The following is a 23,230-nucleotide window of genomic DNA, read 5'->3' as shown; positions in this document are numbered from 1 at the left end:
GAAAAAATTATAGAAGTTTTTAATGTGCTGTTTTGTAATATGCTGGATAAACACAAAATAGCATTTGCAAAATGTGAAATTTGGCTGACATTTGAACAATTGTAATAGTGGTATAATATTGCTTGTATTGATGGAGACGCATAGCATTTTTACGGACTAACGCAGACACGCACACAATGATTAAGTGGGACCTAATAATATAGAGGATAGCTACCATTTAGAGGTTTATATATTTATTTTCATAATGCGGATTAGACTATTTTAGATAAAATTCTTCGGAAGCCTTCGACATCAGAAAATGAAACAGAAATAATGGGTACTCTGGAACATTAAACTTTTTAATTGGTTGGGTAAATAGTTGGCTGCACAACTACAATAATATGACTTAGAATTTGTCATTGATCGCATTGTAATTGTTATAAATTGTTTCTATGAGATTCATTTCAATCTTTAAATTCATAAAACCTCTGTATGTGTTTACTTAAGAGTGCAAAATATATTGCTGGTTACCAAACCATACAAACTATATGATAAATACAATAGGGGGTAGCGAAATACTAAATTGTTCAAAACAACCACAATTCTACGTGTAATTACTCGAGTTTCAGTCAGTGCTAACTACAGTTCATATTTCAAGAGAGACAAATCAGAATATTTTTTCATTGTTTCATTAAATTCAAAGTTCAGTTCAGATCGGAAACCTCCTTTACATGTACATTCTATTACAGTACATGTACATTCTATTACAGTACATGTACTTGCAATGCCTGCAGCGAAACGACCACATACTTCCAATCGAGACTTATTTTAACATCTCATTTGTACGATCCGAAATATTGAAATCAATTAACTTGAACAAATTAAAAAAATACAAAGTGTTTTATTGATTATTTAAAAACCATATAGAGTGCATTAAATTGTAACTTTAAGTTTAATGCGCAGCCTGACGGCTTTTTTGAAATGTAGCTTGCGCGTTATAAATAGTTTTTATCCGGGCCCCGACCGACAATGTCACTAAGTTCTCGTGAACGATAAGGCATTTCGCCACTGCGCATGATCCAAACGGATCTAAAAATCAAAATGGCAGCGGCAGTAGCGCAATTTCCCCGCCTCTATAAGATTTTCATGGTTATTACCTAAAATAATGCAATATAGCTCTATTATCAGCCTTTTTGGTTAAGTATGTGCAGCTAATATACTACTATACATATCGAATGTTAATATTATGTCATTTTTACAACTACCATTTGCCTTACTTGCAGACAAATTACCCAAGTAACCTCATCTGTCATTAAAGAACCAAAGAAATTTGGTTACTTAAATATTGCAAGATGGTTTTTCTTATCAAAATTGGAATAACATTACTTACTAGTATTAATCGGACAAAGCTAATAATTCTCTTAAAAAGCACATTTAGCATTTGTTAGTTACTTAATCATCAACCCGCCACTTTTGAAAGTGCATTCAGCGTTTCAACCCACATACACACATATTTTAGTTGAAATATTAAGGCTTTATTGTGAATTTGATAGATTTCCTTGTCGTCGTATGTAATTAAATTCCACTGCTAAGCTTGGTTGGCAACAACGCTTTTGTTTTCATATTACTCTCTTGAAACACTGCTTAATTTTTATGTCGCTCAGATGTTTCGACCAGTCACTCACGAATGATGAGCAGTTACAATATTTGTGTTTAGAGATATATTGAATGGTAAGCATGTGTCGTTGCCTGCCAACTTTATAAATTTGTCATATGTCAGCATGTGTTACAGGTCTATACAATACTGGAACTGTAACACGTGTTACTTGAGCCTTCCCCAAATCAAGTTTTGCCAATAGCTTATTGGAAAAAATTTAAACAGATAATTTAGACAAAATATTCTGCAAGAATTTATAATTGGTTTGACAGTCATATTTTAAAACAAGAAAGTACAAATAAGTACACTTATTTGTGAAGTTGTGTTTGAGATCACACTTGAAATAGCCGGCGTTAGATTCATGGCCTAATATGGTTAATCTTGTTGGAGGTTCATTCTGTAAAGCAGTTACTCTCAGTACTATCATGTGACACATGGTTTTATATTTACGATGAGTCGATGAAAGGCTCCACTTCATTATAAAGTTGCTGACACAATGTTGGTAAAACTATTTTAGTGAATGTTATGTTTTGATTTTAGTTGGAGTTATTTACAATGCGAAATAACTGAAGATATACATGTATCTATATTGATAACGGAATGTCCACAACACCAGTACAGATAGTGAGAAATGGTGACAAAGTCAATGCCATTGATTCCAATGGACCAAGTACAACGTCGAATGGCGTGGTAATGACCGTAAATGTTTCGTCATCGGCTACTGTTAATGGAAATGGACAGCTCGGAGCAAGTGGAGCCATGTTCAACTTGGCTAAAATCGCTTCATCAGAACAAAAACAGCAACCGATAAACATAAACACAACTACAGCTCCTACCACAGCTGTTCTAGGATCTTCTTCGCATAGCGTTGTCTGTACAGGAACTACAGTGAACCCAGTTATTACCCAACAGGTTATAAATGTGAATGCTCAGCCACGTGCTACTTTGGCTCAGCCAAATGTGGCTACAACTCGTCCCACTATGTCTCAACCTCTCATTATACCTCGCGGCACAGTAAGTAATCATATTAAAAGTCCACTTCCACTCATTTGTTGTAACTTAGTGTGACCAATGGATAAAATCAGCTTACATTTGGTATGTGTTACTTGTCATTCTTTGTAGCTGTCCTTAGGGGAAGAGTCAGTTGTGCTAGTCCAAATATAGGTACTTGGAAGCAAATGGCAGGTTTGACTGGCAAACATGAGCTTTTGAATGTAAATAATTTTCTTTCAAACAAAATGGGATTTTCGCAGATTTAACCTCTTTGCACCCTCTATGTGCTGAGAGTTCACTTGGTATCACCTCTTTGATGTCTAATGTTTGCCTACATCAAACTTGTTAAACAGTTTATCAGAATACTGACTTTATCAGATGTTATAATATTGCTTTTGTTTTATATAGTTTTAAGCATCCTAACAAATATGTATGAAAAATTAATCAACTTTTTGAGTTTCTGTACTTGAGAAACATTCAAATAATTGTAATTACTAATATGTGAATTGTGGTCTCTGAAGCTCTTAAGAATGGCGGCAATAGAAGAACTCCCTTGTAAAATGATAATTCTAAATAATCCATTTTACAAGCAATTCTAAACAATGTTGTCCGTTATTGGAAAAAGGTAGCTTCAATAAGAGGAATAAAAATCTGTTTTTGTTTCCGTTTTGTCCTAATAAATTATAATAATTGGATGATATCTCTGAGCGACTTGCTAAGAAGCTAGCACTTGAAGGTGTTTAAACAAACTTGTTGTGACCTTGAAGTTTGCTGTTCACCTCTGATTGTAATAACCTACAAAAAATATCACAAGTCTCAGTTTAAAGTTTTAGTTTACTATTTTAATTTTGTATAAATTAGACAACAATAAGACTTGTTTGGAAGCATTTGATGACAGGGTGGCATATCCTAACCAAATTATTTATATTTTGTTTTTATGTATTTGTCAATTGACTGTTTATATTTTAGTAGTAGATTTCTATTATTCTCAAATACTGCTTTGATTTAATGACACTCATATGCCCCTTAGTATTATTGACTATTATGTCATTGTCGTTTGTGACACCAGAGGGTTCAACTTTCACCTGCCATTGGTTCATAAGTAGCTGGTAATACTTATAAATTTAGTAGAATGTGCGTAGAATGTACCACAACATTTATAGGTTGATTGACAGTTTAAAATTACACTTATCTGTAACAATATAATTATAATATTTTGTTTTTCATCAGATATCAACTTTATTTACATTAGTCAACGCCATTTAAAGCAAATTAGACAATGAGACAAAAGAAATGGTCAAGTAAATTATGTGCATTGAAAGAAATAGCTCTTTTTATATAATAATGTTCTATAATGTAAATTAGCAAGGTGTTGGTGTCTGGTATAAGGCGCAGTGTTTTTTGAGGAAGTAAGAATGTAAGGGATGGTCAGGTAGATTGGGGATACGATTTGAGTATTTTAAATAGTTTTAATTTGGCAAGTATTTTAAATCAATGTTTTTGATGTTTGTAGAATGAAAAACCAGTTTCGGGGACGAAAACATTTTAGAAGTAATTTCTTGGCTTTGACACAAGGAGGTTATTTTTTTTAAAACCAATGAATTTTTTTTCAATTACTAATGCCAATGCGGCAGACACGACAAATTATTGTGTTGACCATTCCTTTATCCACTTCTTACAATGTATATAACAGGAATTTTTTTTTAATATACTAAACTTGTAATAAAAAATTTTAATACAAGTATAATTGTTACTAGGAATTCCTGCCGGGTACTATTATTGACTAAATTAATCTTCTTCACATGAGGGCAAGCTTGAAGTATATAGCACAAATACTAAGAAACGTCTATATTGTGTTCATATATTCTGCGTAAATTCCCGAGTGATTATTACAGAAATACACTGATCGGCTTGTGCATCTCTTCTTGCAAATTGCCCGAACACTAAATTCTTCCTTTGAACAAACTGACAATTTAAAACATAAAAAATAAGTTATTTTTTAAAACTTACCAGTGCAGGATATGCTTTCACGTATAAGGATTTTGGACACAAATTTTTTTAGATAATTTATTTCGACGACTGAATGCTTTGAATCTAATAATATAGCTTTGTAGTTATTTCTATTCAGTATTTTGAAAATGTTAGAAATCTTTCTTTTTGTTTATTTGACTTGAAAATGTTGATTAAACCCTGTATTAGGTCACTATTGCACAAAAATATTGTTGAAAACCTAATTTGTAATATAATGTGCTAAAGAAAAAGCATTAATTTGGCGAGGTGTCAATTAACCTTCAGTATGTCATGTGATGTCACTTTAGGTTTCATTTTTTCGCTACAGCAAGCTGCGTAGAACGACAAAGCAAAGCGTTTTTGTATGGCTAAGAGCTGTGTAGCGTGACTTTCATACAAAAGGTTTCTGATTAGTGTGTAGTTAACAAACTAGCCCATCGTATCTGTACTTAACCCAAAAGAAACGATTATCTGCCAATAGAAAATATGTTTACAACCCATCCTGAGTGTCGTTTTGCTTTGCAAAACTATTTTTTATCGCAATTTATTTTTTCGCTATGACCAGTCGTTAGTCGTGTCAGAGGCATTACAGCTATTGAGGTTTCACTTATTGTAGATAAATCGATGGTCTTTGGGTGATTTTAATTTAACAGCAGTACTACTGAAAGTGATTATTTTATTTTTAGCAGTAATAATAATGCGATAAGCTGTAACAATATGGATAATTCATCCGACTCAGACATGCTCACAGTTGTATTCAAAATAGCCGAAAGTGTGTCGGAGCTCATTTTGCAACGCATTTGTGGCATTTATTATGGCACCATCTGATGTAAAATTTTATGCTGATTAATTTGGTATCAAGACATTTTTGTGGACTAGATGGTTCTAGAGATATGACAACTTACATACGCGTTTTTTTTTCTTCCAAATATTAGGCTTTACTAAATATGTAATTATGTCCTGTTAAAAACATTAATTTGCTAGCGAAAGAGTTGATGTGATATTGCAAAACAAAACCTACTATGCGTTGGGCATTATGATAAAAGGAGTAATCCTGCCTTTTATAAAGGGCAAGATAAATCCTGTCTTTTATAAAGCAGTGATCCTGCTTTATAAAAGGCTTGCTATATAAAGTATCTAAACTAGTGTATGATATGGGTCATCATTTATTCTAATCAAACAGTATTCATGTTGCATTATGCAGTATTGCATTATGCAGTGTTGCATTATGCAGTGTTGCATGTATGCAGTGTTGCATTATGCAGTGTTGCATTGGGCAGTGTTGCATTATGCTGTGTTGCATTATGCAGTGTTGCATTGGGCAGTGTTGCATTATGCAGTGTTGCATTATGCAGTGTTGCATTGGGCAGTGTTGCATTATGCTGTGTTGCATTATGCTGTGTTGCATTATGCTGTGTTGCATTATGCTGTGTTGCATTATGCAGTGTTGCATTATGCAGTGCTGCAATGACATTTTACACACCAAAATGAAACTGGTAAATTGCCAAGTTGTAACTTGTTTCTGCGCACTCTCAAAATTTACCTCGTGAAAAGCTGAACGTACAGCGGAAAATGATTTGGTTTATTTAAGGTTTGATGTACATATTTGCAAAGAGTAGATGGTAAATCATACCAAAACTACACAAAAACATGTATATTTCAGTTGCTAGTTTGGCTAATGTAGGATGTTTTCAATGACTGCTTTGTATTTTTACCAATGCTCCTAGATTTGTGGAATTATCTGCTCTTCATATATACTTCATTCACATAATTCATGTTTCTCCTCTATTCTTGGTTAAGCTTAAAAGGTGCGTTTGGTGACAATTATATCATTTTTACCCAGTTATGCGGTGTGATATAATTAAGGTGCTTTTAGATTTCCTATTCTTAGGGCAGCGTGATAGGATGCATGTGACACATTCAGATTGCAATGGTGTACCCTCACAATTGTAGTAAAAATAATGTAGTTTCTGCCGAGATTATGATACACAATGGTATACAATAATCTAGCCGGGCTGGCATAGGATAAGCGCACGCATTGTGATGTGTCACCAAAAACCATGGCGTTAGAGCTTTTTAAATTGTTTGTCATTTATACGCTGTGATAACTACACGCTTGTTTTATAACAAGCACGTGTTGTATATGCTAAAATGTGTTATTCGATTGGTTGGCAGGTCTTTGATAGACTCATTGACATGTCAGTCACATAACTGACAATAACATACAGAAGATAACTTCAGGTTTATGGATAGGTGTAGTAGTAGACGATTCCTTATTGTGTATCTCATTGCACCATAGGTACTTTTTCAATGTTTTGCCACATGTCTAGAGTAAGGGTCAGGGATCTAAAAGAGCCTTTGAGCTATTGCACTGTGAGCTTCTGAGTATCAGGTAGTAGAGTTTGTTTCTGTTGCTTACAGTGTCCAAATGATGTAATGCTTTTGGTATTGCAGAACACTATTTCTCTACCTCCGGGAGTCCAGTTACCACCCGGAACAATTCTCATGCAGAATGATAAGGGACAGATAGTATTTATGTCTAGAGCTCCTGCCCCGCAGAATGTAAGCATTGCTGCCGTAGTGCTAAAGCGACTGCTTAGGTCATCGGGTGACTCTATTGGACTCTACCGCTGACTACTTTTGTTATTACGCTGCTAATATTACACATAGTCCTCCATGACCCTCTCTTTGAACATGGGTCACGCTCTCCCTCCCATATTTCTTACACCTATGTCGGTGTTATTTGATAACCTGGAATATCATATTATATCAAATGCTGGCATCTTTTATCTTTCTTGCTAGATAACCGCATGGGTTTGGTCTTAGTCTGCTTTCTGCACTAACTTAGAGGTCAATGAGCACTCCCCTACTCTGCCTATCGGCATTTTTGTTGTGCTTTAGATTTGTTGCTTATACCACTTGGGAAGGGAGCACATATCCTGTGTAGACTTACTGCCTACGCTAACCACCATATGCCACTAATACTAATACTCTCCCTCCTTGCTTGCTTAGTTTCATCAGCCACCAACTGCTGCTGCTCCTACTATGCATCAGAATGTGCTCCGGCACTCTTCCTCGCCGGCTCAACCGTATGGCTTGGAGGGACAACGTGCCCCATTTCTCAGAACTCTAACACCTCAGGCTGTCTCGGCCGACATGCCACCTCATACGTCTTATATCTCTCAGCAGCCGGCTAATTCAGGAGGGACAATTCCAATTCAACCGAGTCCTGCACCAGGTCAAGTGATAATGAGGCCGGCTGTACCCGGATCGCTGCAACAAATACGATCGCAAGGGCCAGCAAATCGTACGTATCTATTATGCGTATCTGGAGCTGTTTATGACTGTCCATGTTGGTTGTTGGCACAATTTTAGAAGAACTTTTGGCTGTTGGTTGCCATCATTTCCTTGAGACATTTTTGAACGAATTATTGTTGTAGTGCTCAGGTCGACCACACAGCTAGATTGCCCAAAAAGTAGTATTCAAAGTTGAAAAAAGACAAGCTCCTGTTATTTCTATATTTGCTATATCGCAGAGTAAATGGCTATGTCATCTTCATCATGTTCTATATATCACCATAGTATTTGTGGTGCGAAGTTGAGGTAACATAGAATTTGCTGATAGCCGGGTTTATTGCCTCTTCTTTCTTATTGAATGGCTCCAACTGTATAACATTAATTTTTAGTTATCAATCGTCAAATAATGCCTCAGCCAGCACTTAGTCAAGCTGAGCGGAGTAAAGAAGAAATAAAAAAGTGCAAAAACTTTTTGGAGACCCTTATTCGTCTATCTAGTCAACAGCCCCGTCACACTTTAGACAATGTGAAGAAACTCATTCAAGGATTATTGGTAGGTGCATCAAAATTCTGGCTCTTATTGAACTCCCCACCTCGTATCTATGTGTCATCAAAACATCTACACAAAATCTCAACCAACCTCCTGCCAACCTCATTTCCTCAAGAGTTTTGTGTAAAATAAGAAAAGTTTATAAACAGCTCGTGGGTTTTATTCTTTTAAAAAGATAAAAGTATAAAAAATATTAATACACTTCATGAGCTACAACATACGGTCAGCGATTTGTGAACTACGAACACATCAGCATTCATTGGTTGAATAGTAAAGATAATTAGAGAGACCACATCTAGCAACTGAACTGCATTGTCTGGTTTTCTCGACGTATCTCTAGAGTTCGAGTTCCAAATCTTTGTTTGGCAATTGCAACAACGTCTCAGATCTTTCGTTCAAACTAAGGTCTGTTTGAGATCTGAGATTTTCAAAAGTTGAGCTTGCACTGTACATCGTATTCTTATAATAATCATTGTTTATTTATGTAGCAGTCTCCATATACAAAGTAAATGACGGAAGAGATCAACTTTGTATGTCAAGGCTTGATTTTATGGCCATTACAAACATGTCGTCCTTTGTATTATACTGACATAGTTCAGTAAGGGTAAGCTTCACTTTACCCAACATTGAAGAAGTCAGGTTTTGCTTGTATACAGGTAAGATAAAGCTCTGTTGCTCTCCTTTCTAGGATGGAAATGTTCAACCAGATGTATTTACAACCAAACTCCAGAAAGAGTTAAATTCACAGAAACAACCTGGCCTGGCAGCTTTTCTCAAGGTAAGAAAAGTTGTTGTTTTTAACTCATGCCTTGCCAAATTAAACATGTTTTAACAAAAACCAAACCTAAAATGTTTTCATTCCCATAGCGTTTCCTTCATTGTGGATATTGTCATATTTACTATTTATATGTTGTGAAATTGATTTTTATAGATTCACTTAGCTTTTCACTAACGTATATCCCCGCATATAAGCCGATTCTAAAACGTTAAAAACTTTTACTAAACTTAGGGATCTGGCTTATACTCGTGTACCTCTGATTAAAAGCAAACAAAGTGACATTATGCTAACTTAATTTTAGCAACTCCAACTTAAACCTTTATTAACTCAACTTTATTAATAAAAGTGAAACGTAATAATAACAGTTACCACGATATTAACTCTTTCGCTACCAAATAACTTTCTATGGAGACAAATATTCGGTAAATTAAATATTTGACATTTGTGCATATAAGTTGTCATAACATTTCACCAAATCAATTAGCATAAAATTTAAATCATTTGATGCCATAAAAAGGCTACAAATGTGTTGCAGAATCAGTTAGGACACGTTTTTGTCCTTTTGATACTATCATGGTGGACAAGTTGAGCATGTTCCTATTAAAGCGTGTTACCGCTGTTACTATAGGTTACGAAATTATTATTACTGTTATAATAAATAGGCCTATGGCTTGTTATGGCTTATACACAAGTTAGGCGTATATGTGAGGATATACGGCAGCTAAGTTTTAGTGTCACATTGCTAATTTGTTTTTAGCGTAACTTGTTCTAAAGATGTATAAGGTACATAATTAACCATTTTTAAAAGTTTATTTGAATTTTGCTCGCTTATTCTACAATATAAAGCATGTATAATTAGATTTAAGCGTATATGCTTCTTTGTTTCATTCCAGAGAAAAACTTTGTTCAAGTAGGAAAAACTGCTGATCAATGTTAATCAATAGCCAAGTTTGAGAGCTTTTCGTTAGCCCAGAAGATGGCATGAAAATGTCTCACATAAATCTGCTTTTTGTTCATAATGTAATCTATAACTGATAATTTATGGATTTGTGTTGTGTGAAGTCTTCATGATACGCCCCTTAGTTTTATTATCGCGGTAAGATTTCTTTTGTTTGTTATTGTTTTGTGCTGACAGTTGAAATACACAGTAGATGAGTAGAATGTTGATGTGATGATTTTATATCAACGCTAGTAACTGCTACGTTTAGCATTTCATTTATGTTCTCTAATTTGGGAGATATTAGGGGGTTTTATGTAACCTGAAAATTTGACACTTCAAAATACACCTCCGCAAAGAGTGTTTAGTTCAAGAAAAAGTTAATTATTACCTTAAACTGTATTAGAGATGATTTCCGACTTGGCTGCTTCTTCACCGGTGGACATTTTGGTAGATTTTACTTATTCCATTTCTGATTGGCACTCTGTAAGCTGATCTAAGCTTACACTTTGTGTCCTGTGCGGAATGACCCGCAAAGATGTCAGAGTATTAGAAGAATTTGCCTGCCATTGTGGTGCGTTGTGCAGCTATTGTTGGCCTCTCTGTTCTCTATTGTGGTTACTTTTTCAGAAGAGTCTTCCAGAACTACGCAAAGCTATAAAACGTAACGAATTGACGATAGAGGGTTTAGGACCAACGGTGCCCGCTTCGAACTCTTCCTCTACTTCTATAACACCAACTCAGAATATCATACGGGTAAGATTCTCGTCTGCATTAGCTTGTCGTTACCAGTTCTGTTAATAGAATTGTAAGGGTAACATTAATTTCCTTGCACTTACTAAGGTTTTACTTGAGGATCATGAATATTTGAGTATTATGTTAGAAATCGTTCGTACTCGGACACATGGGCATATAGTTTGGCTTGCCATGTCTTCCGTTGTGGTATAGTCCTGTTTTGTTTTCAAATTTGTTTGGGATAAGGGATAAAATAAATATGCTCACTAGTTCACTGATTTTTGCATTGTCAAGGCTGCGGTGATAGAGTGAGTGGTTGAAGTACGTAAAGTCGCTCACTTTAACTTACACTATAAATGTATTTTAAATTAACATAATTTATATATTTTTGCAAAGTTTTACGTTTTATTTTTAATCTCAACCAGCTATTTTACTTTTACGTACAAAACTAATTTTTAAGCTACTCCGAATGTCGTATGCTAAAATTTTATTCGTATATTGAGACAAATTATACATTTATGTCAAAAATTTGTGTATGGTTGTCAGAACTCGGAGTTTGATTGTACAGTGATACACATATTTTTCAATATACCTAATATCTATCAGTTAGAAATATTTAGCATTTTCCTATAATGTGATACACTTAGAGCGAACGATAGCTTCGATTGATGACAGCCTTGGCAAAAGACATTCAGTGATAGAAATACCGGTCCATCACATGTTCATGAATGTGTTCATTAACAGGTTATTGAGAGCAACGTCATTCGTTAGCTCTCTACACTATCTCAAAAGTTTCAAAAGCCAACTTTTATAATAACACTTTGTGTTACACTCTTAGTTACCCAAACATACCACTCCAACATTGAACATGTTTTTATGGACCTAATGAAAACATTATTTGTTGATTTTAATGAGCATTTAGTCATTTAATGTCATTTAGTGATTACAAGCATTCTGAATAACGTGGTCTTTAGGTTATCATGTGTACTTAGCATTTAAAACCTCATTTGTCTCCAGCACTTATGAGTTGCCTTGTTTTAACATGAGGTAACTGAAAATACACCTCTGATGATCATTTGGTATAAAAACTGTTATTGTGTCATAGTTACACATTTAGTGGCAATTTCTTTACTTAGACTATCCGTAGTCTGTACACATTTGGCTAATTTTACAATGGGTGAGCAAAAGTTGATCGTGACATTGACTGCATAGTTTACAGAAACTTTGTCACTATTAGATACCAGCTTTTAGTTTGCTTTTTATGCACGTAACCTGCTACCTACTAGTACTGGCATGTCTTGTGGCCTAAATATGTTGGAACAGGTGTATTAACAGAATGTCTTTATAGTAAACTCTACCTCTCGGGTACTCTAGGTGTTGATATCTCAAGATGACAAAAAACACTGCTGTTTCACCTTACTAACCAGAAAACCAAATATGAGGATGAAATTTTTGTCAAAATACCTGCTACAGACTGGCTAGGTTAAAATAAGTTATGCAGATTTGGTTGGAATTATTTTACATCGCTATTAAATATAACACTTGTTTTATTATTTGCCTTACTAGTCCCTTGCTAGGACCCTGTCTGTCGCATGGCTTTTAAGAATTTTATATCAGCAAAGGAATCAGTCAACGTGTGTTTGTTAGTTTCATAAATATGTTCTCTAAATACATTTATCCTTGTGTGTAAGGAGGAAGTCAAATACCACTTGAAGACTGTTCCTCTTGTGTATTTGAGGTTTGTTCTTCACATCATATAACATGTTAGTAGCAAATCAGGCAACAACACAAAGCTTCAGACAACCAGCAACGACGAGCTTTGTTCAGAACAAGCTTTACAGCTTGTCTAAATATATCATTTTTACTCGTGACTTTTTGTGAGTTGTCTTTACGCGGCTTGTTTAAAATTTTAGTGCAAATGGGGTTACTGCAAAAGCGTATAAAAGCAAGCATTCAGAATTGCGAGCTTTTATTAGGCCTGTTGTGGCCTCTGCCAGTTGACGTTTAGTTACGGTATCGTGAGGTGGCTATTCACGCTGTATTTTTATACACTTATTTTCAAAAATATTTGGTATGAGTTTTTCATAGTTATTACGTTGAAAACATAAAAATGAAAAATGTTGCAATATTTTTATATTTATTACAAAAAAAATGGAAACCAAACGACCATTTATGCGCTTTCATTTGTCGCTGAAGACGAAATGTGTAAGCCCAGCATATGCTTTGATTATATCGTGGATGTGGATTATTGTATCAAAGACTTGCAACAATCATGTTGACTACAGTGACTCCATAATACAGGTGTTTGCTGTTGAGTCTTGAAGCTATCGAATCAGGTTGTTACTTTTTTTTGTAGCCAACTACGAAGCCGGTGACGAGTCAAATGCCAAAGACACAAGCTCAATTTATTCCTGGTGGGGTGGGTGCGCAACAGGTCATACGTCCCACCCTCAATGCCAGCCCAATGCGTCAACCATTAGTTCATTCCCGCCTACCAACAGCCATGCCATCAAATGCGCCTAAAGGGAAGCAGCGATTAGATCTCAAGTAAGGGATCTCTTCATGCATCTGCTGTTTTTTAAAGTTCAGTTCACTAATTGACAGATACACCTACTGATGCAACATTAATTGCATTTAATATGTTTACATTCAAATACAAGTATGCTGAGCATGTGAAAACAAGCTGGCTGCACAAACAGTCAAAAGATAAGACAACTTTGCAAAAAGTTGGTAAAAGTATCTGAAATTTCCAATGTTATTTTCAATGATGGGTTGAAGCTTGATTCTTGATATCTAAGCTTGATTTCTTACATTAGATCTTTTTAATCAGTGATAGGTTAGTGTACAGAGATAGTGATAGCATCGAAATCAACAGCTTTCAATGCTTCATGTTTTTCTCTAGCTAAAGTGTTGGAGGTTCTGACAATACTGCACTAATAAATTTAAACATCACAGCCATAGCAGTCAACAGAAGTATTACTATTGGCTGTAAACAGGTCTAAACTGCTTTAGCGTTAATACAATTAGACATATCTAACGCACAAATTTAAAAAGGCAGTTCTTTTTCTACTGTTAATTAATATATAATTCAACCCTTTTGGTGCTTCATACCTCTCCTTGCAAGGCCTTGTGCATTGCCACAAATTGCAAAGTTGTATTTTTTGATTAAACAAGCCCTCTGACACATTCTGCAGGGTCCAACAATTGGCATTGTTTGTCCTGATGAAAAGAGAATAAAATTGAATAAATAAAATTTCAAAAAGCTTTGAACCCTTGGAACCCTGATGGCTGGCATTCCGGTGTTGCATAGAGTGTGTCAAAAACTTGTACGACTGATATACCTACATTCACGCGGCTCTGTTTACAAATGCTGTTTTTAAATGGCTGCTCAAACCAATCAAATTAATTCTTAACTCTTTCGCTACCGTAAGCTGATATATCGGCTTTCGCAGTAATATAAGTACAGACCGTTAACCGATGTATCGGCTTATCAATAGGGTTTTACTTTTCTTTTCATTACAAAGCCCACACATTAGCTCGACCAATCAAATTTTGATCCAAATGAAACAACCTTGTTACCAATCACGTGCAACCAATAGTAAATCTTTTGGCTCAGCAATTCCATTTCTAATTATCATCAAACGGAAAACCAGATCGTTATCTTCATGGGAATAAGAAACACCGCATTCGTTCAATGCAAAGAGAGCGTCAGAGGTTTTGCGACAGTGCGATTCACTAAAAAGTTTAATACTTAAGTTGTAGAGAATTTTGTTCTGAATAAGATGCATTTTACAGTAAAACGATATCTATTTTGATTCTTGAGATATTTCTTAAACACTAGTGGTATATCGATTTTTCGACAATTCGTTTGAATTAATTCTGTCAGAATAATCATTTGGTCAGAATTTAATGCGAAGTGAAAGAGTAAAGGGCGTTAGACTGGAAAATTTACTTCAAATATTTACCTATTTTAAATATCTGTATCAACTTCCCTCGTGATTATAACAATTTCAGTTGGATGATACCATAAACAAATTTGATATGACTCGACTCATTTGTTGGTATGCGATGAATGATTGTGATGTAGATGAAGAATTATATAATACTAATTTTATTTTGGCTGATGATTTCAAGTCAGAAAATGATGATGGATGTGTGCTCGATGGATATGATGATACTGCAAACATTTTCAGATATTGTTAAAATCGTATTAATTTTTAAGGTTCCAGAACGAAAAACTGAAACTGAAAAACCTTTTTGGTTTGGTAACATTTGCTGTTTTTTGGACTTGTTTACCAGTGTTTCACCAAATATCATTTAGACATGAGATTTAGATATATTTAATAGAAGTTTCAAAATGTCCTACTTTTTTGCAAAATACCCAGGGATACTGGACAGACTTAAGACGCCAGATAAGATAAGATGGCCCGGGTTCAAAGGGTTAATATACAAATGTATACAAGTTAATATATGTGTGTAACGTAAAGTTCTGGCAGTCTCCTGCGCTGGTCACTTAGTAACTAATTAGTATGTTATATTTTTATTAAAATTTGTACTTTTTATTCGAAGTTTTTTTTCATCCATATTTTTTGTTCAGGGTAAAAATAGAACTAGTGAAATAAAAAATGGGAAAATATATCAACAAAATTGTACCATATCATTCTGTGACACTAAACACACAGTCAAATGTAGAACAGAAAGGGGCGGCAGACTCTAAACTGTTTTAAATTTACAACATTGTGTAGGGACTTTTGCAAAAATGCAATTGTTTGTGTAGCATTGCATTAATACCGTCAAATTGGATACTGTGATGTACCATAGATACTGTTACGTGAGTACCAATAGATAAGTACCGCTGCATTGAAACCATTGTATGCATTCCATCGTATGGTTACTATTGCTTGGATCTCATCTTAGGGATGACGATGACATCAATGATGTCGCAACTATGGGAGGAGTTAATCTTTCTGAAGAAACAAAAAATATATTGGCGGCTGTGCCTGATAGCTCTGGACAGCTAAGGTCATGCAGAGATGATGTTTTTCTCTCTCACACACCGTTGGCACAAAAAATACGTCAGCTTGGTGAGATCTCTTTTAAACCTTGAGCAATATTTTGACTATCAATTGACTATGTATAATATTGTAACATTCCTAGTGTTGAATTGTTTTTGTTGTTGGTGGTGCAAGCAGTTTGACAAGTTTCAGTAGAATTTAAATTTAAATAAAATCTAAATAAACCTTTTTGCCTTACAAAATTTTCTATTCTGGTGCAGAAGCTTTTCACACAAATCTCTTCCTAGGCTGACTTGAAAATGCCTGCCGAGTTCAATTTGAAGTTGATTGTAGCCATGTGTTTACTATATGAGAATTTTCATTGTGCATGCATGCCACTAGATTATACCAGAACATCAAGTTTTGTTTACAAAATAATGACCAATGTAATAGACCCAAATATAATTTGCAAGAGACAATAGTAGTTTGCAATAGTCATTTGCAGAAATATACCTAGCGTCTCGGTGGATTAAATTTTCAATTTAACTGATGCAACTACATAGCAAGGGACTTTTCTGCTGTCTTCTATATAAAAATCGTTCACTTCATGCTATGAATATCAATGCAGTGGATGCACCATATCTGAATCTCACTGGGAATTGGCCAGATTATAATTCTACTCTGCGCAAATTTGAGTAAATTTTAAGACTTCGTTCTTTTATCTCAAATGGCTCAAAAACTGTCTTAAATATTTTTCATAATGTTGCAAAAGTTGCTACTCTCAGAAAGTACCACAAAGCTGAATAAATGGGCTTCTGTCAAAATATCATTTTTGTGTGAAGTATACTGTTCTAATCTTGAATTGAACGAATGCGCTAGTGCAGACGTACACCCTCGTGCACACACAGATTCATACTTCTATATGGTAAATCTATTTTCTAAAATTTCTTGCTCGTATAAACAAACAAAATTAAAATGAATTGAATGCTTCAAAAATTATTTTCTGTCAAATTTCAAATGACAACAAACAAAATGTCCAAAATGGTTGTTTAATCAAAGGTTGTTTTGTCGCACTTAACTAAACATATGTTCCAGTAATGAGATAAATGAAAAAGTTACTTCAGGAACATGATTCACAGGGTGACAGTCATATTATGTTGAACAGTGCATCGCTAGTTTTTACATTTTGCAACCTGTTTATGATGGAAGTAAAATCATATGTTATAAACATTAGATGAAATGCAACATTCCATACTGTTTTTATTTGTTGTTTTATCCGACTCATGCTGAGTAGTTGAATGAAATAATTATTGTTTGTTGCACGTATTACAGTATTTCTTTATAGATTCACAACTTAAAACGTTATACTAAGATTTAAGTAAGCTAATCTGCTTATTAAAAGTCAGTATTATCTACCAAATAAAACCATACGCTAGTATTAATAAAGGACAGCAAAGGTTTTATGAAAAGCATTTGACGTGAAGTCGCAACTCCTAATTGCTATTTGCACCAGATTCCTATAATCCCTATTCGTGGTTATTAGGAACATAATGAATAAGAAATTTAAAAATTTGCACTAAATGTTAACAAATGTCTCAAATACGTTATAAAGAAATGTTCAACATGTCTGTCTTTCCAAACGTTTTGAAGTACGAGAATCTGATGAATAGATATGAGGATTGATAAAGAGATCTGAATAGATTGTATGACACGCATAGGGAAGCATATACCATTGATCTTTTTGTGCTGAGCCATATGGGCATCAAGCTCTTTCTTGTCTTGTTATGCACATCCTTGTGTTTTGAGTAACATGGCCACATTTTTGACAGCGCTTCAACGAGGAATACGAGACGTGAACAGTGATGTGATAAGTCTCGTGTCTCACGCGTGTGAGGAGCGGCTGCGGCATCTCACTGAAAAGGTATCATTAGCGGCGGAGCACAGACTTGATATATACAGGGTAAGATAATAGCTGTTACTTCTCATCCACAGGGTGCTGCGATTCTGCGACCCTGTTCCACATGTTTTTAACGATGCTTTATGGAATCTACTTGTATTTGTACAATAATAGTCTGCAGCTGCCATGAATTCTAAAACAGCTAGTCTACTTGAAACTGTTTCAAATTTCATTCAAAGAGCTTCCAATGCGATGTGCATCTCTTTACCCTTTATTAAATGTTAAAACTTGGCTATAAAGCAGACTTTGGACTATGTTTTGAAAATAGATTAAAAAATTACTCAGCATACTTTGTTGTAATCTGTTTATTATCCTTGCTAACTTTTCATCATATAAATAGTCATAAGTTGTGCGGATCCTCTGAAACTCGGATAGTCCTTACTTTGTTAACACATCTTCAGTGCTTTGTGATAGATTTTTAGGATGTTATTGTGGATGTTGCAGACGGGAAGTTTCTTGTTGGCAACCTTTTGAAAGATTCTTTGACATTGTTGCGTTTCATGCTTTCTATGAAGACGGGTTGTACAGTAGTCTCTCGCTACGTTGTGGCTTACCTTATATGGCTTCAGTACTTTGCGGTTAAAAGATGTTAGTTAAAACAATAAAAAGAAAGAGAAAATTAATTGAAGGACAATAAAAGAATTAAAATATGTAAAATGTACATACATGAAATACACTTACAAAAAGTGACTTCCTTTTCACAATGAACCCAGTTAATATTCAGAACATATCAAGTCCGAACTCAACCCCCCCGTATTATGTAGGTGTGTTCTCTGGCTTAAAATACTGGGACTGAAGTTAAAATATATACTGCGAATCAATCAAAATAATTACAATTTGCTTATATGTTTTGGTGTTAAAATTTGACTCGTACATACACTTTGAAAATTAGTTTCTATTTCACGTATTTTCACTTATCATGGGAAACGCCGGTCCCCATGAATCATAAAAGTGAGGGATTTACTGTACATGTATTTATTTATTATTCCTTAGTATAAGATGCAAAATGAATTTATTGTTTTTACTAGCAATAATATATACAATATATACATGGGCAACATCATTTATCCTCAGCTAACGCTGCAAGCTGGTTAATAGCTGTAGTATGGCAAAGGTCAATTTTCTCTAGAGGTCTAAAACTATCATGGAGTATCCCATGATGGTTGCGGAAAAGAACGCTTTGCGTGTATTAACATTTGACAAAGTTCAAACGGTAGCCTGCTGTTATAACCAACCATAGCAGGAAATTGCTGTGAACCATTGATTAACCCAGTGACTATGGCCAAAATAAGCCATTCAGTTTTCTGTTAAATGGTCAAATTTTCTCTAAAGTCCGATACACACTGTATGACAGTGTATCGGCAGTGATTTCACACTACATCGGTGATCGTCTCTGATAACATAATAATCGCTGCGAGAACAACCTCGACATACTGCGATACAATGTTTGCCAGCCTTGACATGTCAAAAATTTGATGTATCATGATTGTATGTTAATGCATTTTTGTGGCAGATGGACAAACGTTTTGATGCGACACACGATGTTAGATCCCAATTAAAGTTTCTCGAAGAATTGGACAAGTTGGAGCGGAAAAAGCACGATGATTCAGAGCGAGAGGTGCTCTTAAAAGCGGCAAAAAGCAGATCCAAGACTGAGGATCCTGAACAAGCCAAATTAAAGCTGAAAGCTAGAGAGGTATGTCCCTCTTTGATAGACTTATAAAGTGTATTCGCTTGCATTGCAGCAATCAATTTTTTTAATTATACTAGCATATCATAACCTTTATAGTACATGGCTTGTGGTCAAAAGACGCATATGAATCGCAATCTCAAATATTTGCTTCAAGTTGCTAGTATCAGTTTGGAGTTATTGGGGCAGTAAAGCAGAAATATCTCTTGTTTAAATGCCTTAGAAATAACATTCTGTATGAATTTGTACATTCAGAATAAATGCTCAGGCTTAACTAGTCATGTTTTGTGTTCTCGAGACACTATAAATAAGACATGTATCTTTACTATGCAGTGCATACAAAACAGTTGTTGAGAATTATTTTGATAGCTAATAACATGTTAATAACACGAGTACCATAGCTACTGAAAGCTTTAAAAATATGTTGTACGTATAGTCATAAAACGATAGATACAAATTTGGTATCTGGCTACTGGACTATCCTCCACGAAAAATAGTCTTGTAAAATTGCAGTCTAGGTTCAAAGTAGAACCACAAGCATCGTGTGCAGGTTATGATTGGTTGCTATCTGGATAGAATTAGTTATGGGGGTTATTTAACAATAATTTAAGCTTAGAACTTCTGCTGCTGTAGATGAAAGAACAAGAGCTTGAGGAGATGCGGCAGCAAGAGGCTAACAAAACAGCACTCGCTGCCATTGGACCAAGGAAAAAACGCCGCTTTGATGAGCTGGTATGTGTGTGATAAGGTCATTTGTTAAGGGTGTAAGTTGTTATTGAAATGAGTGTTTTATAGTTCACATCTGATTGACAAGGGAACGATTTGTGATGATGGTATCTGTGGTTGTAGATATCTGGAGCAGCAGCAGGAGGCAGCGGCAGCTCAAATTCTTTTTCTTCTCCAAATGCTGCCACTAGTAATCAAGTAAGTCACACTTTTGTTCTACTAGCATAGTCTAGTTGTCATTCAACTTGAGCGTATAGGTTGAGGGCTACGGTGCGGTTTCATTCAATTTCAGGATATAAGCCTTTAGCTAACAACCTACCAAAATAGGAATTTGAATAATATCTGCTGTTCATCAGTAGAACTGGCAGTTAGTGTGTTATCTAACCTGAGCTTACTTTCAACTCTGGCCAGTTTTTGACCAGCTGTTGTAGTCATCTTCAGATTGCAAACCATCCACTTCGTCACCAGACTGGAGATCACTATGAATGGAATCAAATTTAACCCACCAGCCACTTTCGTCACTCATTACTGTTCAAGTCCAAAGTAAAATGTGGAAATATAAATAATATGGCTGTTGAAAAAATGTTTTTGTTGTATTATCATATTTAATTTTGTAAACAAATACAGCAATAACGTGCGCATATTGGGTGTCTGTGAAAGACTGACCAGATCTCGCTTTGAGATTGCCTGGATATTGACTTTCAAGTCTTGACTGATCTGCGACATGAACAGATTTGGTAGAAAGCTGGTTTAACATTGTACTTATAAACAACAGTATTTAATCAGTAATTGGTCAGTACTCAGTAATTGTTGGTACAGTCACGCCTCAACCTACGATCTTAATGCGTTCTGGAACTGAGCTTGTATGTCAATGTGCTCGAATCTCAATGCAATATTTGCTCTATAAAATAATTACATCCAAATTAATATGTTACCATACAATGAGAAACCACCTAAAATAGAATATTACAATGGAAAAACTTGTTTTTACTTGTAAATAAGCGCCTACGCTCACAAAGCGAAACAATTACCTATTTAATGGTTATGATTTACAATAAAATGCAACATTACTATGTACAGTACTGCATGGAGCTCCTACCTTCGAGACAGACGTGGCTAATAGCGGTGTGAGAGACTTGTCAACAATGCGTTCGGTACACTAGATTTGTGACGCAATGTAATGCAACATAAACATTTCATTTTAACCTCTGTTTCTGTCATTTTCATTTTTTATTATCTGTTGTCAGTTTGGTCCTTTTTTACCTCGCTGTCACTATAACTTTTAGCCAAGCTTTTTAAAACTTTTCAAACTGATACGAGGATAAAGATCGGGCGATGCCGTTCTCGAAAGCGGCTTCTCGCATACTTGGCCATTTAGTGACCATTGAGAACCGGCTTGTATCTCAAAAGCTTCTTGTATCTCAAAGCAGTAACTTGCTCAACATGTTGCTTGTATCTTGATTTCGCATATGTTGGAGTACTCGTATGTCGAGGTATGACTGTACATGGGTAGTAATTTATTAGCACTAAACCTGTAAGTGATCATCACCGAGTCAGCAATAGAATAGTGTGCAGTCTGTAGCTATAAATGGATAAAGAAAAAATGCTTGCATATCAGCTTTGACTTGCGCAATAAAGATGTTTATCTCGTAACAAAAATAGTAAATCCATCGAACAATGATTACTAAAACACTTACTTTTATGAGTAAGCTGACTTCAATTGGCTGCTAGCATGTATTTGATACTCTTTTGCCAAGCAGGCTACCTGTATAAATACAGTCATTTATGTCATTTATTCTATCTGATTTGCAGGGTTACAACAGACCAAGATTAAAGAGAGTCGTCCTTAGAGATTTAACTTTTGTACTAGAGGAAGATAAAGAATCATATAAATCAGAAACATTATTTAAAACTTTCTTACGGTGATATCAAACTAGACTCTAGCGTTAATTAATATATTATTTTTTACCATCTGGTTGCTGCTGTATTGAAATGTTTAGCAACCCTATTTTTATACTCGGCCCTATTTAATTGCTAGCACTACTTTACTAGGGAATTTTGAACATTTATATCTAATGATCTCTAGTTGTATATGCTATACAATTCCAACACCTCGGTAGGCACGGGTTAGAGATCATTTTCAGATTTTGTTTCATGCACCATAGAAAGTTTGGCTATGCATTCTCGTAGTGAAATCATAGGATCTGTAACGTTAGTCTGCTCGAGTCTTGGGATATTTTCAGTGTCTGGTAATGTTCACAGACATTTGTTGGCAAAATGTGAGCAGGTGCCGCACTTAACCCTGCTGTGACTATTGAGATTTATCCAATCATGATCATTATTGTCAATTAAACAAATTTTATTCTTCCATCAGCGCTGATTCATTTATAATTGCTTTGTTGTTAGCTCACTAGATTGTGGTTGCATGATGATTATAAAATGTTCAAAGTGTATATACATGTATATCATGGAATGTATATAGTATTTTCTTTTTTCTGTACAGTTCCAGGTGTCTATTATGGAATTGAATAAATCTGATAGATGATGATGCATACTTGGCTTTTGTTTTATGTTGTAAATTTTGCTTACGAAATTGTAATGACAATAGCACATAAGCAATCTTAAGGTTGATCTAAATGTCAGAATGAAGAGTGTGACAAGAATTAAAAACAGTTGAACTGCCAAAATAATACTTTCTAAACTTTTGGATACAATCAATCAACTAGTATTTTTTATTGCTTGGTAAACCTTTTATTAAGCCACGGAGTTGTCTGCTTAGCTCCGATAAAGTTCATCTTGACGCAAGATACTTTGGCGTTTGCGTGAAATACATTACAGCATTACTATGCACTGTGTTTCTGTAGCTGGTCTCTCATACACACTAAGCTTCTTAGTTTAAACTAGGAGTTTTCTGTACCATTTATACG

The 23,230-nt window shown here is 35.0% G+C and overlaps 1 protein-coding gene across 2 annotated transcripts; it reads left to right on the top strand.

Moving 5' to 3' along the window:
- The first annotated feature begins 1,104 nt into the window (after window positions 1–1,104).
- Window positions 1,105–22,855, top strand: LOC137393372 (transcription initiation factor TFIID subunit 4-like). 2 transcript variants are annotated; one of them, XM_068079898.1, is made up of 14 exons: window positions 1,105–1,180; window positions 2,177–2,650; window positions 7,094–7,201; window positions 7,826–7,946; window positions 8,326–8,489; window positions 9,175–9,264; window positions 10,832–10,957; window positions 13,293–13,483; window positions 15,854–16,020; window positions 17,760–17,890; window positions 19,401–19,583; window positions 20,211–20,309; window positions 20,427–20,501; window positions 22,116–22,855. In XM_068079898.1, the coding sequence occupies exons 2-14, from the start codon at window positions 2,237–2,239 to the stop codon at window positions 22,227–22,229; spliced, it is 1,983 nt and encodes a 660-aa protein (XP_067935999.1). In that variant the 5' UTR covers window positions 1,105–1,180; window positions 2,177–2,236; the 3' UTR covers window positions 22,230–22,855. The 2 variants fall into 2 exon arrangements, with proteins under 2 accessions (XP_067935999.1, XP_067935998.1); XM_068079897.1 differs by having other exon boundaries at window positions 7,652–7,946.
- The last annotated feature ends 375 nt before the right edge of the window (window positions 22,856–23,230 follow it).

Source organism: Watersipora subatra, chromosome 4 (assembly GCF_963576615.1).
Source record: "Watersipora subatra chromosome 4, tzWatSuba1.1, whole genome shotgun sequence".
Taxonomy (NCBI): Eukaryota; Metazoa; Bryozoa; class Gymnolaemata; order Cheilostomatida; family Watersiporidae; genus Watersipora; species Watersipora subatra.
This window is presented reverse-complemented; position numbering and strand designations above follow the sequence as displayed.

Excerpts from the sequence above, each read along its gene's own strand:
- LOC137393372 (XM_068079897.1), top strand. The coding sequence starts at position 2,237 with ATGTCCACAACACCAGTACAGATAGTGAGAAATGGTGACAAAGTCAAT. Across the intron at positions 7,202-7,651 it reads GAGCTCCTGCCCCGCAGAAT|TTTCATCAGCCACCAACTGC; the intron begins GTAAGCATTGCT and ends TTGCTTGCTTAG. Across the intron at positions 9,265-10,831 it reads GCCTGGCAGCTTTTCTCAAG|AAGAGTCTTCCAGAACTACG; the intron begins GTAAGAAAAGTT and ends TTACTTTTTCAG.